Below are 15,712 nucleotides of genomic sequence, written 5' to 3'. Positions count from 1 at the left end.
TCTTTATCCAACACAAAACACTTTTCTCCTGCACTAGGAAAGGACTTAGTAGACCCAATAGGAATGTTCTGGAATATGCACTGCTTGCTGCCCTCAACAGACCGGGGTGGTCCAAATACACTGGATATAAATGGAGAAACAGAAAAAGGGCGCACCGACCTAGTGCATTATCATTTAAAATATTTATTGAAGAAACAAAGTAAGCCCTGAGGAAGAGGTTGTGTCCTCCAGGGTTCCATCGTATGGACTCGGATGTTGTTTGGATCATACATCTTGTTCAGTTTGACATGCCTGTGTTTTTACATCTATTGTGAGTATGATACTTACTTTGTTTCTTCAATAAATATTTTAAACGATAATGCACTAGGTCGGTGCGCCCTTTTTTTTATAACTCTTTATGTCGCTACTTAAATAAAATGTAAGGTGCATGGAAAAGGTGCACATAATACACCAGTCCCACCGCTGATCTTTACTGTATTGAAGAAACACTGCTTCCTGAAGAATCCTCTGTATCTGACACTTCCAGGCGTAACAAGTGCCTAGTCCCCTATGTGCATTGTGGTTCTAATCGCCAACCCAGACAACACTACAGGTAAAAGTATTGATGTAGGGGCCAGCAGATGTAACCAATGTGCCTAGTGGGGAACCAGGCATCTGCTCCAACACTTCTGTAAATGTTGGATGAAGAAAGTCCTCAAAGAGGTATTAAACCCAAAAGCAAACATTATATTGCAGCTTACCAATTCCTTGATGTGATGTCTGCATTAGTTTTTTTTTTAGGCTTTCTTTCTTCTATTTTCACCTAGTGATCTGGCCAGTATGCTTGTTATTTTTCAAAAGAACATGCTCTCTTGAAGATGCATCAGTTATGGGGACAAACCATTCAACACTGGCAGGAGTGCTTGCAATGATCAGCTTTTATGTATGCAAAATCTTTATCCCAAAAGGAAAAAAGCACTGTTGCTGTAACTGCTTATAAAGTATTAGCTGGGATTTAGCTTCAATTTATTAGTGTATTTAACCACATGCCTACCAGGCACTTACACCCCCTTCCTTCCCAGGCCAATTTTCAGCTTTCAGCACTGCCACACTTTGAATGACAATTGCGCGATCATCCAACACTGTACCCATATGAAGTTTTTATAATTTTTTTTAAGACAGATAGAGCTTTCTTTTGGTGGTATTTAATCCCCTCTGGGTTTTTTATTTTTTTGCTAAACAAACCAAAAACAACTGAAAATTTTGCAAAAAAAAGTTTTCTCTTTAGTTTCTGCTATAACATTTTGTAAATAAGTGATTTTTCTCCTTCACTGATGAGCGCTAATGAGGCTGCAGTGATGGGCACTGATGAGGAGGCACTGGTAGGTGGCACTGATGGGCATTACTGATGGGCACTGAAAGGCAGCACTCATATATGGCACTGATTGGCAGAACTGATAGGCAGAACTGACTGGCACTGATAGGTGGCACTGATGGGTATTACTGATGGGCACTGAAAGGCAGCACTCATATATGGCACTGATTGGCAGAACTGATAGGCAGAACTAACTGGCACTGATAGGTGGCACTGGTAGGTGGCACTGAAAGGCAGCTCAGATAGGCACTGATATGTGGCACTGATGAGTACTGGCAGGTGGCACTGATGGGGCTACACTGATCATCAGGGCACACTGAGTAATACCAATTACCAGCTCTCACTTTATTGTGTATTGCAGCTTGCTGCACTCATAATAATCTAAGAAACAATGCTGCTCCAAAAGCTCATGCTTGGAGTGCAGGCACAGCTTCCGGGTCCGTCCCCACTCACAGTCCACCAAACAATATGGAGTAAACCTCACATGCCAGGTTCAGTTGAAATCATCTTTATTCTACATGGAAAAGTCAGATCACCCCACCTGGGACCCACACTTTCTGACTAGCTTTTCCCAACAAGGGCTTAATCAGAGAGGTGTGTTCTCTATATTATTTGGTACGACATCTATTTTGTTGGGACCCCAATGCAGGAGAAATTGCTCATGCTGTATTTTACTTTTTCACTACATGGTCCTATATGACATGCTATGAGTTGTGGTGCACAGTAGATGTGTTGGGGTGCCATTCAAAACGTATAGTGCTGCAACTCACCATAATATGCTTGGTACATTAGCATGCGTAGAAGTTTTTTTTTTTTTTTATATTGCAAGAGGAATCCAACAGTTGAATATCTTTTGAAAAATTCTAAGTTACAACCGCTAAAACATTCATTACAAAACAACTGAGGCATCTTGTCATGAGGGAATGACACCATCATTGTGGGAAGAGGTATGGTTCTGAGGTCTTGAATGCACATGTGTAAAAGTTGTGAATGGGTTGCTGTGACCCATTTTGACACGAGTACCTTCTGAGAACTGAAAATACCAGTTTTGCTTGGCATCTGTCTTTAGATACAGTGGGTATAGAAATGAATCATCCCCCTTTAAAATAATCGCATTTTGTGGTTTTGCAGCCTGAAATGAAGACAGTTTTTATTTTATGCAGCTTATAACGTCCAAGTGAAAGACATGTAAAAAAAAATAAACAGAATTACGGAGTTGGAAAAAGGATCACCCCCTTGTGTCAGTATTTTGTTGATCCAGCTTTTGCTTCAGTTATAGCCTTTAGTCTGTTGGGATGTCTCTACTAACTTTGCACATCTAGACTTTTCTATATTTGCCCGCTCTTCTTTGCAGAACTACTCAAGCTCAGTTATATTTGATGGTGACCGTATGTGGACTGCACTCTACAAGCCATTCCACAGATTTTCAATGGGGTTTAGTTCTGGGCTCTGACTAGGTCATGCAAGGACTTTCACCTTTTTCTCCTCCAACCACTGTGGGCTCATTTTTGCTGTGTGCTTTGGTCCATTATCATGTCGGAAGGTAAATTCTTCTTCTTAGTTACAACTTTCTGGTAGAAGGCAACAGATTTTCCTCAAGAATTTGATAGTATTTTGCCCCATCCATTTTTCCTTCTATCCTGAAAAGTGCTCCAGCTCCTGCTGCAGAGAAACCCCCCATAACAGGATATTCCCCCCTCCATGCTTTACTGTAAGAATGGTGCTATTTGGATGGTGAGCTGTAATGGATTTTTGCCACACATTATAGTGTTGAGGCCAAATAATTCAATTTTTGTCTCGTCTAACCAGAACACCTTTATCCATATGGCCTCAGAATCTTCACGGTGCATTTTGGCAAAGCTCAGTCATGACTGCTTGTGGCCTTTCTTGAGGAGCGGCTTTTTTCTTGCAACCCTCCCATACAAGCCACATTTGTAGAGAATTTGTGATATTGTTGTCACATGCACACAATAACCACTCTTTGTCATAAATTCCTGACACTGCTTCAGAGTTGCTATAGGCCTCTTGGTAGCCTCTTTGACCAGTTACCTCCTGGATCTTTCATCCAGTTTGGAGTGACATCCTGATCCAGGGAGGGTCTGTGTTGTACCAATACCTTCCACTTGTTATCTATAGACTTCACTGTGCTTCTAGGCATTGATAAAGCCTTTGAAATTTATTTTATATCCATCTCCTGACTTGTGCCTATCCACAACTTTATCCTGGAGATCTTTTGACAGTGCCTTGCCACCCATAGTTGATGGTTTGCTTCAGTTGCAATACCAGGGACTGAAATGCTCCAGGAAAGCTCTTTTCATGCTAAGCTGAGCTGATCAAAATGACCACAGCTGATTACAGTTGAAAGTCAGGGGGTGAACCCTTTTCGTCAGTTTTTAGGAGGGGGTGAACCCTTTTCGAAGTCGGCGATTCTGTTTTTGAATTTTTTTTTTCTGACTTGTTGTTGTATCTTTCACTTGGATGCTATAAAATTTTCACGGGGTAAATACAGCTGGATAAAACAAACACTGTGTTTGTCGTCATTTCAGGCTGCAAAGCCTGTGAGTATTCTAAAAAGGGGTGATTCTATTCTATACCTAAAACAGTAAATCAAAAACGAATTCTCCTGCGCTCTAGGACCCAGACAGGTGGCGAATGGATGGAACCAGACCTGGAAAAATCGACCACCAATGCATGTAGGGTTGTGCGGCTCCAAACAAGGCTGGGGAAGCCCGACCAATACTGCAGAACGAAATGAAAATGAGAAGCGCACCAACCTTGCGCATTACCTCAATAACCAAAATTTATTAATTATAAAAATATACTCACAAACAGCGAATAAAATCAGGCATGTAAGTCCTCAAAGGGACTTGAAGACAGCGCGAATCCCATCAAATGGATGGATATGTACTGAATATCCATCCCCTTGATGGGATTCACGCTGTCTTCAAGTCCCTTTGAGGACTTACATGCCTGATTTTATTCGCTGTTTGTGAGTATATTTTTATAATTAATAAATTTTGGTTATTGAGGTAATGCGCAAGGTTTGTGCGCTTCTCGTTTTCATTTCGTTCTGCTCTATTCTATACCTATTGTACATGACACAGAAATTTAAGGTATTACTGCTCACCTCTTCTAACCTCTGTGCCGTCGCCTTGAAACCCGGTAGCTGAGAGCGGAGATCTAAATTCTCATTTTCTAGCTCTTGAAGTCTGCAAAGGAAAAGTAATTACTACACTGCAATCTCAAACACCCCATCAGAGGGCGTATTTTTCACACGTACATTTCCTACAAGTGATCAGAGCCGCCTGATTGGCTCCTTTCAATCTAATCACAACACATACCTAGCTTTAAGACTGGTTAGCCGATAGCTGCGGTCTCGCTCCATCTTGCGCAGCTCGTCTCTGTGTTTGCGAGTCTCTTCACTTTGAACCTCATCTGACTGCAGCTCTTGATCTTTCAGCTGCTCTTCTAGCGCATGTGCCCTGATTAGCAAATGAGTCAGAGGTGTCATTAAAAAAAGGCAAAAGAGTGATAGATACATTATCAAAGCTCAAATCTTCTACTTACACTATCACATAAAGTGAACCTGTGGCCAAACTATGGACATTAACCACTTGTCCTCCGGAGGATTTACACCCCCCCCCCCGATCAGGCCATTTTTGTGCGATACGGCGCTGCGCTACTTTAACTGACAATTGCGCGGTCATGCAACGCTACACCCAAATGAAATTTACGCCCTTTTCCCCCACAAATAGAGCTTTCTTTTGGTGGTATTTGATCGCGTGTGCATTTTTTACTTTTTGCTATTAAACATGTCAAATAAAGCATTTAAAAAAATCAAATTTCGTCATGAATTTAGGCCAAAATGTATTCTGCAACATGTCATTTCTAAAACAAATCCCAATACGTGTAAATTAATTAGTTTACGTGAAAGTTATAGCGTTTACAAATGGAGGTATATATCCTGGATTTTTTTTTTTTTATTATTAGTAATGGTGGTGATTAGCGACTTATAGCGGGACTGCGGCAGGCATTCTGACACTGGGGGGAAACTGACTTGGTGTCATTGACATTCCCAGTGACACCAATACAGTGATCAGTGCTAATAAAAAGCAATGACACTGTACTAATGGCACTGGGCAGGAAGGGGTTAACATGTGGGGCGATCAAAGGGTTAACTGTGTGCTGTTTTACAGTGTGCGCTTTACACTGAAAGCACACTTCTTTGTATAGCTCCGTTATACAGAGCCATACAAAGCAGTGTGCAGGAGCTGACAGGGGAGAGATCTGTGTTAGGTCTCTCCCCGGTCAGTAATACTCAGAGATCGCCGGGTTGCCGGTCCCAGTGACTGACAGTTGAGGCCAGGAATGGCGGCACGGGTAGGACACGTGCACGGCACCCTACCCGGAACTGCAAAATCACGTATATATACGTGATTTTGCACACTTGTGCCGCCCTGTAGCAGTACTTCTGCTATAGGACGGCACAGAAGCGGTTAAAGTATTTAAAATTCTTAACAAGGAGTAAATGGGCTTTAAACAAGCCCTTATTGACCTCTGTAGATGCAGGCACTGTGGTGCAATTCACAGCAGTAACACTGAAGTCACTCAAGTGGTTCTCTCAGCTGCTCCGTTCACTCTGCTCCTCCCCTTCAAAGCTCCTGCTCTGTGTTTACATTAATTATTAGAAGGCTGGAAGGGCACTGCTGGATGGGGGAGCAGGGTGAGCTGAGCTGCAGAGAGAACAAACCTGCCCCCCTACTAGTCAAACCAGGGAAGTGTCCCTCAGTTGTTGCTCCCTCACCACTGATTCTGTAGCATTTTGGCCAGTGAAGAAGCAACGTCATAGGAGCAGGTGAGTCATCGTTTTAGCGTTCCTGTTGCTGGTGAGTTGTTACCAGGGACAGGACCACTAATGTGACATGGCCCAGGACCATGACCAGAACATAAGTCAAAAATTAAAAAAAAAAAAAAAAAAAAAACACACACACCAGGGTGTTAAATGCATGTTTTTTTTCTAGGGTAGCTTTAAATACAGTTTTACTTTTCCCCTTTCCCTTCTTCGTGCAGCATGTTCCCCAAAGCCACTTCTCTTCATTACTCCATTCTTTGGTTGCACTCTGACATTATAACGTACAATGCAGGGCTAGCAGTCCTGAACTCTTAAGTGTTGACACACAAGATGGAGCTTCAGAGGAAAAAGCACTGCCGGGGAAATCAGGGATAACATAGGTAAAAACTGCATTTCTACCATAGACAAAAATGAGCACTTAACCCTAGCAGTATGGGGGGGGGGGGGGGGTTGGGTTGACCCACTGCAAGGGTAGTTTTAATTTTTCATTGTAGTTTAGCGTTAACCCTTTCACTGCCAGAGACGTTTTTGCTTTTTCTGTGCATGTTTAAAAAATCATTTTAGGCCTGAAGATTACACAAAACCCCCAAACATTATATATTTTCTGAAAGCAGACACCCTAGAGAATAAAATAGTAGTCATTTTTTGTGGCCGCAAAAGGTTTTAGGGCAAACAAATGCACTAAATTACCCACGTTTTTGGATAAAATCAGAGGCGGACTGACAACTCATGGGGCCCCCGGGCAATAGGGGATCATGGGGCCCCTGTGTCCTTGCCCAAACTCAAAAAAGCCTATGAAAAAGGTACCAGGGGCATCTCATGGGGCCCCCTACTGACCCCGGACCCTCGGGCAGTGCCCGAGTTTCCAAATGGTCAGTCCGCCCCTGGGTAAAATATAAAAAATACGAGGTTGCACTGAGAAAATGGATACCCAACATGTCAAACCTTACATTTGCATGTGCCTATGAAATGGTGACAAACGTCAGTACCCTATATTTTCTAGAAGCAACACTTCAAAAGCTCCTTATAGGTCATCAGTTTAGTGTTACAGAGGAGGCCTTGTGGAAGAATTATTGCTCTCACTCCGGCGTGCGCGGCTTTATGTAACATGTGTATTGCAATCGCCATTTTCACCCGTAGGCGCCCCTGACATGCGTATATGTTCGTACGTGTGTATATGTGGGGGGTGGGGGAAATGTTATGTGCTTGGGTGTAACTTTTTTTGCAATAAAAAAGATTTTTTTTTTTTACTTTACTTTTTTTCATTATATAGGGAACAAAAAGTCCCCTATGTGATCATTTTTAGGTGACAGCTTATTTTAGATCCCGCATGTCTCCTCTGGATGTATTGCAGTGCAGATCACATTGCAATACATTTTTCCCTGGCTATGGTAGCAGGGGGAAAGTGACAGCGGTGACCTGGAAGTGACATCATACACATCACTTTCCGGGTTACAGCAAGAAGGGGAGGAGATTGATGTCGGTTCCCGAGTCCGCAGATGGGCAAGCGAAGCGCACAATACATGGCAGGAGTGCAAGCACGTGGGGGGGTGGTCACAGTTACCGGGGGCTGTGGAAACAATTTGGCAATTGTAAACCCTCCTGCTGTCAGGTCTGAACGACGCATGGACCTGGCAGTGAAAGGGTTAAATCATGCACGCTGCACTTACGTTGTTCCAAATCACCCCACCTACCTGTGAAGTAACTGCAGATTCTCTTGTCGGAGTCGGTTCTGTTGTTCACTTGTAGTGGTTGCATCTCTCTCCAGCTCGCTCACCCGCTGCTCTAGGTACAGCACCTGCAGGAGAAAAGAGGCAACCTGAGTAAGGCAGGAAAGAAAGTTTAAAGAACAAAACTGGGCAACAGGTGAATGCAATCCATGAGCTATAGAACTATGCAGCAAGCACTGCAATGGTGCTCATGTAAAAAAAAGATCACCTAAAGCAGAACTAAAAAGAATCTATACTCATCTTTCCTCCAGTGGTCCCTGTCCCTCGCCGGCATCTTCTCCTGTGTGGCGGCGTTCGGATGTCTTCATTGGCCAGTGTGGGATGATGTCACTCCTGCCCATGCGCAGTAGTCAGTCATCCCGGCACACAGGAATTGAGCTGACACTGTAAGTTGAGCTGCGCATGCACAATTCAGTTTTCATCAGCAGAGATGACAGCAAGCAGGCAGGCTGGTTTATTTTATTACAGAAGAGACACTGTATGTCTCTTCTGCATTAAACAGCCTGCTAGGTCGCTGTTTGTTACAGCAGAAATTTAGTTCCACTTTAATGTAAGACTGTGTGCTGGAGGTCCCTTTCCCGTCACCATTTTTCTCTTGGTGTCAGGAAAACTTCTCAGAAGCAATTTATGCTGATAGCAGAGAAATGAAGCAGCAGAAAGAAATGACACTTAGGGGTTTATTTACTAAAGCTGGAGTGGGCAGGATCAGACTCACGTCTGCATAGAAACCAATCAGTTTCCAGGAGTTATTGCCAAAGCTTAATTGAACAAGTTGACGTTAGAAGCTGATTGGTTCTATGCAGAAGTGAGCCTGATTTTGCTCTCTCCAGCCTTAGTAAATAAACCCCTTAGTGTTCTGGACTGAGACAAGTACACACTATAGAGGGATATGCTTTGTTCATATTTCATGTCAGAGCTTTACAACCACTTTAGGCCCAAACGGTTTTTCTGATATTTAAATAATATTGGGAAGGGTTACCAATGTCACCATCACATTATCTGTTTTAAATCAGAATACAATGAAAAGACCCGGTCTAGCTTCTAAACAATGGAACTCCACAGGCAATAGAGGAGATATTATGCCGACCTCTGATGTCTGTGTCCCCAACTGCAAACTTTGGTTTCTTCTGCTGGCCCCCAAAATCACTGGCGAATCCTACAGTGGCTTAAAGGTCAGAGGAAGGAAACGGTGCCTGAAGGGGAAAACATTATATTACTCCCAGAAGCAATGAATGATGAAGGGTGTCACAGAGTATGCCAGTGTTTCTCAACCTTTTTTCAGTCAAGGCACCCTTTAAAATTATGGAGAATCTCAAGGCACCCTTTAAAATTATAGATAATCTCAAGGCACCCTTTAAAATTATGGATAATCTCAAGGCACCCTTTAAAATTATAGATAATCTCAAGGCACCCTTTAAAATTATGGATAATCTCAAGGCACCCTTTAAAATTCTGCACAAAAGCAAGGCACCTCATTCTAAAAAGTGATTCTATACACATCCACACACACAATACACCCAGCGTTAGAGGTGATTTATTGTTCCGAAGCAAATACCTTTGCACACTGGTACTGACTAGTATTCCAGTGTGTCTCTCTCCCTAACTCTGTTAATGTGACCCCAGTGCTGACGGAGAGGGGCATACAAGGATGATGTGCATGCACCGGACGTCCTCCTTATCAACTGATCATGTCATTGGTTGTTAGGATCCTGGCAGCTAGAAGGTCATAAAAGCGAATGAAAACCTGTGGCTTTGTGTAACTGAAAGGCAGGATTAATCCACCTGCTGCTTGTATACAATTTTTGGCCAATTTTTATGCATTTTGCCAAGGCACCCCTGAAGAAGTCTGAAGGCACCCCTGAAGAAGTCTGAAGGCACCCTGGTTGAAAAAGGCTGGAGTATGCAACGCTAAATATCAGAGGAGGCAGGAGACACGAGCCATCAAAGAGGTGAATATACTACACTATACTCTTACAGGGGTGTGCCATTTTGATTTGTTTAGAGACCTTAAAGTGGAGTTCCAGCAGTCTTTGTGTTTATTAAAAGTCAGCAGCTTCAAAAACTGTAGCTGCTGACTTTTAATACACACACATTTACCTGTCCCGGGGTCCAGCGATGTTCTCACCCGCAACGTCCCTTCTCCCCTCCATGGCATCTCAACTGTGGGCACTAGGCTGTGACAGCTTTCGGCTTCACAGCCTGGTGCCCACTGAGCATGCACGAGTCACGCTGCGCCTCCTAATTGGTCTGGCAGTCTTCTGGGATCTGTGAAAGGAGACTGCGGGAAGGAGGAGGGGGCCGAACTTCCAAGAACACAAAAGAGCCAATTTTTAGCTAGTAAACTTTGAGCAGCAAGGTTACCTTGTCAGTGAGATCTGTGTCATCATACGCCATCTCTGTCTGCTGCTGTTGCACCGGTTCTTCTTCCAGGAATCCGCTGTGCTGTAGTCTCCTACAGAACAGGAAACAAGTGTAAAAGACTTTGGGGAACAAAGGGGCATCTTACAATGCAAAGTTGATGAAGGTTTGGTTAATATCAATGCGGTTTCTCTGTTGCTACGTTTGCTCCAGCACAGCAGCACATTCATGTGAATGGGCTGCTGTACCCACTGAAAACGCAGGGAAAAGGTCCCTGCACGGTTGCAGAAAATGCGGCTGCAGGGAAACTGCATTATGCAGTGTGGTTTCCAGTGTGTGTGTGCCCCATTAAAATTAATGGTACCCTCATGCATCTCCTGAGCAGCAGCGTATTTTCGTTGCAGGTGTGGGAAAAGGTGCAGTCACACAGTGGCAACCACCCGCACAACTGTGAACCTGGGCGAGGAGCTCATGCACAAGCAGAATGATCTAAAACAGATCGTCTCTGCTAATAGTGTATCAATGGTTGCCAGCTTTCAAGGATGAAAGACACCTTCCCCTATACCAGGGGTAGGCAACCTGTGGCACTCCAGTTGTTGCGGAACTACATTTCCCATGAGGCATTGCAAAGATTACAAAACTGACAGTTACAGCTATGACTTGAAGAGGCATGATGGAACTTGTAGTCCTGCGGCTCTCAGGTTGCCTACCCCTGTTCTATACAGGACAGCCAGGAATGACCATACTATTTCAGAATCTGATTGATGCGTGTGAGCGGTTGTTGAACGTACACTTCCATGGCCTTAAAATTGATCCGAGTGGTCAGCAGCTGTCTAGATCGCTCATACCTGTCCAGTCTGGCCATTAGGACCCCTTCACACTATGTGCAGGTACCTGCAAGTTTCTGCACTGGATGAACACAGGTAACTGTAATGATACATAGAAAACAATAGTTTTCTACGTGGCATTCTAACACCACAACGCTGAGTTTATATGCGTTTACGGGATGTGAGTTAAAATGCATCACGTTAGCATTCTAACGCATCTAAATGCATGTAAACACATAATATGCCTTTAAAATTACATTAAGCGCCAAAATGCACATGAATGAAGTGCAGGTAATTGCACATAAAAATTCACTGCAGACAGAGGCATATAGCGTTTTTCTGCATGTCAGTGTGAATGGGCCCTTAGCATTGATAGATCAGGCCGCCAGTAGGCAACTACAAAAGAAAAATCTTGGTTACACTAATCAGAGCACAGCCATAATCTAAGGACATGCATGGTCTATATCAGTGGTCTCTAAACCGTGGCCCTTTGCTTGCTTTTATCCAGCCCTTGGGGCATTATTCCCCCCACAATCAGCAACAGTGGAGCATAGTTCCCGCCACTGACACCAATGGGACATTATTGCTCCCACTGACACCAATGATAGGGTACTAATTCCTTCTACTGACACCGATGATGGGGCACTATTTTTCCCACTGACACCGATGATGGGGCACTATTCCTCCCACTGACACCGATGATGGGGCACTATTCTTCCCACTGACACCCAAGATGGGGCACTATTCCTCCCACTGACACCCAAGATGGGGCACTATTCCTCCCACTGACACCCAAGATGGGGGACTATTCCTCCCACTGACACCGATGATGGGGTATTATTCCTCCCATTGAAACCAATGATGGGGCACTATTCCGCCCACTGACACCAATGATGGGGCACTATTCCGCCCACTGACACCAATGATGGGGCACTATTCCGCCCACTGACACCAATAATGGGGCACTATTCCTCTCACTGACTCCAATGATGGGGCACTATTCCTCCCAATGACACCAATAATGGGGCACTATTCCTCTCTGACACAAACAACGGGAAACTGTTCCTCCCATTGATACCAGTGATGGGGCACTATATCTCCTGTTAATACCAATGATGAGGCATTGTTTACTGAAGCTGGGACAATTTTCTTCTCCCACTGGCCACAGTCTGGCCCCCCTAAAGTCTGTAGGACAGTAAACTGGCCCTTCGTTTATAAAGTTTGGAGACCTCTGGTCTATATAACGACGTCTATTTACTAAAGGCAAATTGGCTGTGCACTGCAAGTGCACTTGCCCTAGATATGGGGGGAACATGCAAGGAAAATTAAAAAAAAGCATTTTTTCTTGCACATGATTGGATGAAAAAAAAAATAAGCAGAGCTTAGACTCATTTCAGAGCTTCCCCTCGGATATAAAGCAGGTGCACTTGCAGCCATTTACCTTTAGTAAATCAACCCCAGTGTCTCCTGATGACCCATACCCGTCATTTGTAGTAAGCCATTGCTCCTATTTACAAAAGGAAGGATTGCTTATCTGTACTTCCCTTGCTGAGCCTGCATTTAGTTACGAACTTCCTTTGTTTGCAGAATATTGCTGCATGAAAGTTGTGCAAGCTAAAAATGTTACCAAAACGCAGTTCTCAAGGGATCACCTTCCATTCCGTCTCCCAGACCACATAACAGTTGCAGGACACAAGTCAATACCAGTGAAAGCAATCCATCTGCCAACTAAGGCTACTCACATTTTATTTTTTGCTTCATTATAGATTACTCCTAAAACAAACTAGTTACTTCTTCCCTGCTCTGTCAAAAAAAAGTTTTTAGTTTTAAAGGCTAAAGCCGGCCATACATGGGTCGAATTCCAAACGAACGTTCTTTTGAAAATCATAACTAAGAATTTTCGTTCAAATCTCACACTATTAGTGGGCCGCAGCGGTCATTGAATTGTCACCAACATGGAAAGAAGAATCACTCTGAGACCTGGACAGCATTAAAAAAAAAACAGACCGGTGGGCCTAATACTTTACTGCTCTATCAAAAAAAAAGTTTTTGGTTTCAAAGGCTAAAGCCGGCCATACATGGGTCGAATTCCAAACAAACTTTTCGAATTTTCGTTCAAATTTCGATCCATTGGTGGGCCGCAGCGATCATTGAATTTGAGTGATCAGGAATGCTGTAAATTTTTTTGAAAAACAAAATCAATTTCTAATCAATGATGGGAGAATCGTGCCAGAAAAATATTCAAAAAAGAACTGAGCATGTGCTGTGATCTGGAAAGAAAAGAAGATTCCTGGCCACGACAATCCTTTTCTGTAGCAACATGAGGTGAAATTGAAGGCTTGTTCGGTCAAATTTCTAAATCAATGGTGGCACCATTGGATTACAAAATGAACAAATGTTCTAGTTTTTCTATGGAATTTAATCTATGTAAGGCCTGCATAAGTTCGTTGTTTCCAGAAAATACCTGTAGGTCATTTGGCCCCCCTGGAAGCCTGGCCAAAAAAAATCCAATTTAACAATCCCCACTTTCTGCTTTGCTGCCAAGAAGCGAATACTGTTGGGACACTCACTCCCAACCTTTCAGGAGTGATGACCAACATTTTTCACTTTCTAGGAACAAAGCAGGATGTGGGGGGTTGCTAACTGGGAGTTTTTCAGTCAGGCTTCAAGGAAGGTCCAAATAGCTTACAGGTATAACACCAAAATGATGAATATTTTACAAAGCTGCACCGTATTTTAATATCTACTGGGTCCCCTTGATTGCATAGGCTATTTTCTGGAAAAGGAGGACATAGCCGTTGAATGTATTTTTTTTTATATGCAAATTTTGAATGCACCTGGGCCCTACTGCAATCCCCTCTACAGCATTGCTAAGACTGGCAGAAGAAAAGGCAGGGTTGGGACAGGGGCGGACTTACAACTCCTGGGGCCCCCGCGCAATATGGGCTCATGGGGCCCTTGTGTCCTTGCCCACACTCAAACCACACCCAAAAAAGCCTATGAAAGGTACCAGGGGCATCTCATGGGGCCCCTACTGCCCCCCGGCCCTCGGGCAGTGCCCGAGAGCCCAAATGGTCAGTCCGCCCCTGGGCTGGGAGCCAATCAAGTGTGTTTTCATGCAAGTGTGTTGACAGCAACTATGCTGATAGATAGGCAGAACAAAAAGATGACCTCATTAGTCTGCTGCTATTCCTTCACTGTTCAAGCTGGGAGTGGAGAGAGGACACCATTATATCCCTTAAAGTGGAACTATAGGCAAAACTTTTTTTCTCTTTGGATAGAACAATGGAGGGTTATAACCTCTGGCAGATTTTTTTTTTTTGGCCATCTGTCCCCCATTGCGGAGGTTTCCTTTCACATCCTGTCCCATAACCAATCAGGAAGTGAGAGGAAATTCCAGCAAATTAAGGGAATTCTTTGGGGACCCCCCAGGTCATCAGAACTAGTGTCCCCATTGGAAGATTTCCCCTCTATTACTTTTCTGGGGACAACTAAAAATGTGGGATTTTCTTTTTCTTTCAATGATAACAGAAAACAGGACAAATAGAGAAGGGTGTAGATACATAACAGGGACAAAAAAAGCAATAAAAAACGGACAAGCATTCTGATCCCCTGTCACTCCATCCAAAACTAAAAATAAACGTTTTGCCTTTAGTTATACTTCAATTGTAAATGGCATTGGCAGAGCTGTGTAAATTTCCATACTAGAAGGACAGGATTACAAAGCCAATTGTCTTATAAAACAGCTCCCAGTCTGTGTATTAAAGGGTAAGTTCACCTTTTGGAACATGTAAGGCTCCATGTACACCGCAGCTGATAAACTCACATTCAGGAGCTTTTCTGCATTTTTTTCAGCAGCCCCTGAACTCTCCCTAATGTTTTCCTATGTGTCCATGTACACATCGTCATTTACAGGCAGTTGAGTTTACAGTCCTTTTTTTGAACGCACCAAACTTGCGTTCAGGAATAGATTTTTTCCACGTTTCAAAACGCCAAATGCTTGTAAACACAGCTAACCGCGTTAATAAGCGTTTGGAAACTTTTTTTAACCCTTCCATTTCCAGATGCTGTCCAGAGCCTTTTTTCATCATGAAAAATGCATGCAAAGCATTTTCCCGGTACTCAAATGGACCCGGTACACCATACTTTGAGGTTTTACATGAAAGAAAATATGTTAGACACTGCTCTAATAATTTCTGCACAGAAATGAGCTGGAACACATCAAAACACCACAAAAAAAAAAAAGACAGCTAATCTCAACACATACTGCTCTCTCTGCTTCTGTTCTCTCTATTTCTCTCAAAATGTCTGAAATAGTTAATTTTTTACGGTTTTCAGTGCATTCTCTGCATTTTGGAAGGTCTCCTGAGGTTATCTTTGAAAAAAACGCTTCTAAAACGCAAATACTCATAAACGCGGTATGCAAACCCGGCTAAACAGATGTTTGTTAACCTACGTTTTCCATCGTTCAGAAGTGTCCCGTGTACATGGAGACTTATATTCTGCAGAGTTTAGAAAGTCTCTTGAATGTATAGAAAGTGAAAGAGGAAAATATGCATTGTGACGTAATCACTGATATATACGCTTGTAA

At 43.3% G+C, this 15,712-nt stretch overlaps 1 protein-coding gene across 3 annotated transcripts in view; it reads right to left on the bottom strand.

Moving 5' to 3' along the window:
• The window catches only part of LOC149438324 (uncharacterized), a 145,089-nt gene that overhangs the window by 16,976 nt on the left and 112,401 nt on the right, over positions 1-15,712 (bottom strand). For all 3 annotated transcript variants that reach the window (XM_089659990.1, XM_089659989.1, XM_089659988.1), the window contains 4 exons: positions 10,298-10,388; positions 7,901-8,004; positions 4,696-4,836; positions 4,482-4,563 (listed from right to left, as the gene is read on the bottom strand). In XM_089659990.1, the coding sequence (XP_089516116.1) occupies positions 4,482-4,563; positions 4,696-4,836; positions 7,901-8,004; positions 10,298-10,388 (418 nt within the window). The remainder of the gene's footprint in view (positions 1-4,481; positions 4,564-4,695; positions 4,837-7,900; positions 8,005-10,297; positions 10,389-15,712) is intronic.

This window comes from Staurois parvus, unplaced genomic scaffold, assembly GCF_062004578.1.
Source record: "Staurois parvus isolate SC_StPar_1 unplaced genomic scaffold, SC_StPar_1.0 ptg001193l, whole genome shotgun sequence".
NCBI classification, from domain to species: domain Eukaryota; kingdom Metazoa; phylum Chordata; class Amphibia; order Anura; family Ranidae; genus Staurois; species Staurois parvus.
This window is presented reverse-complemented; position numbering and strand designations above follow the sequence as displayed.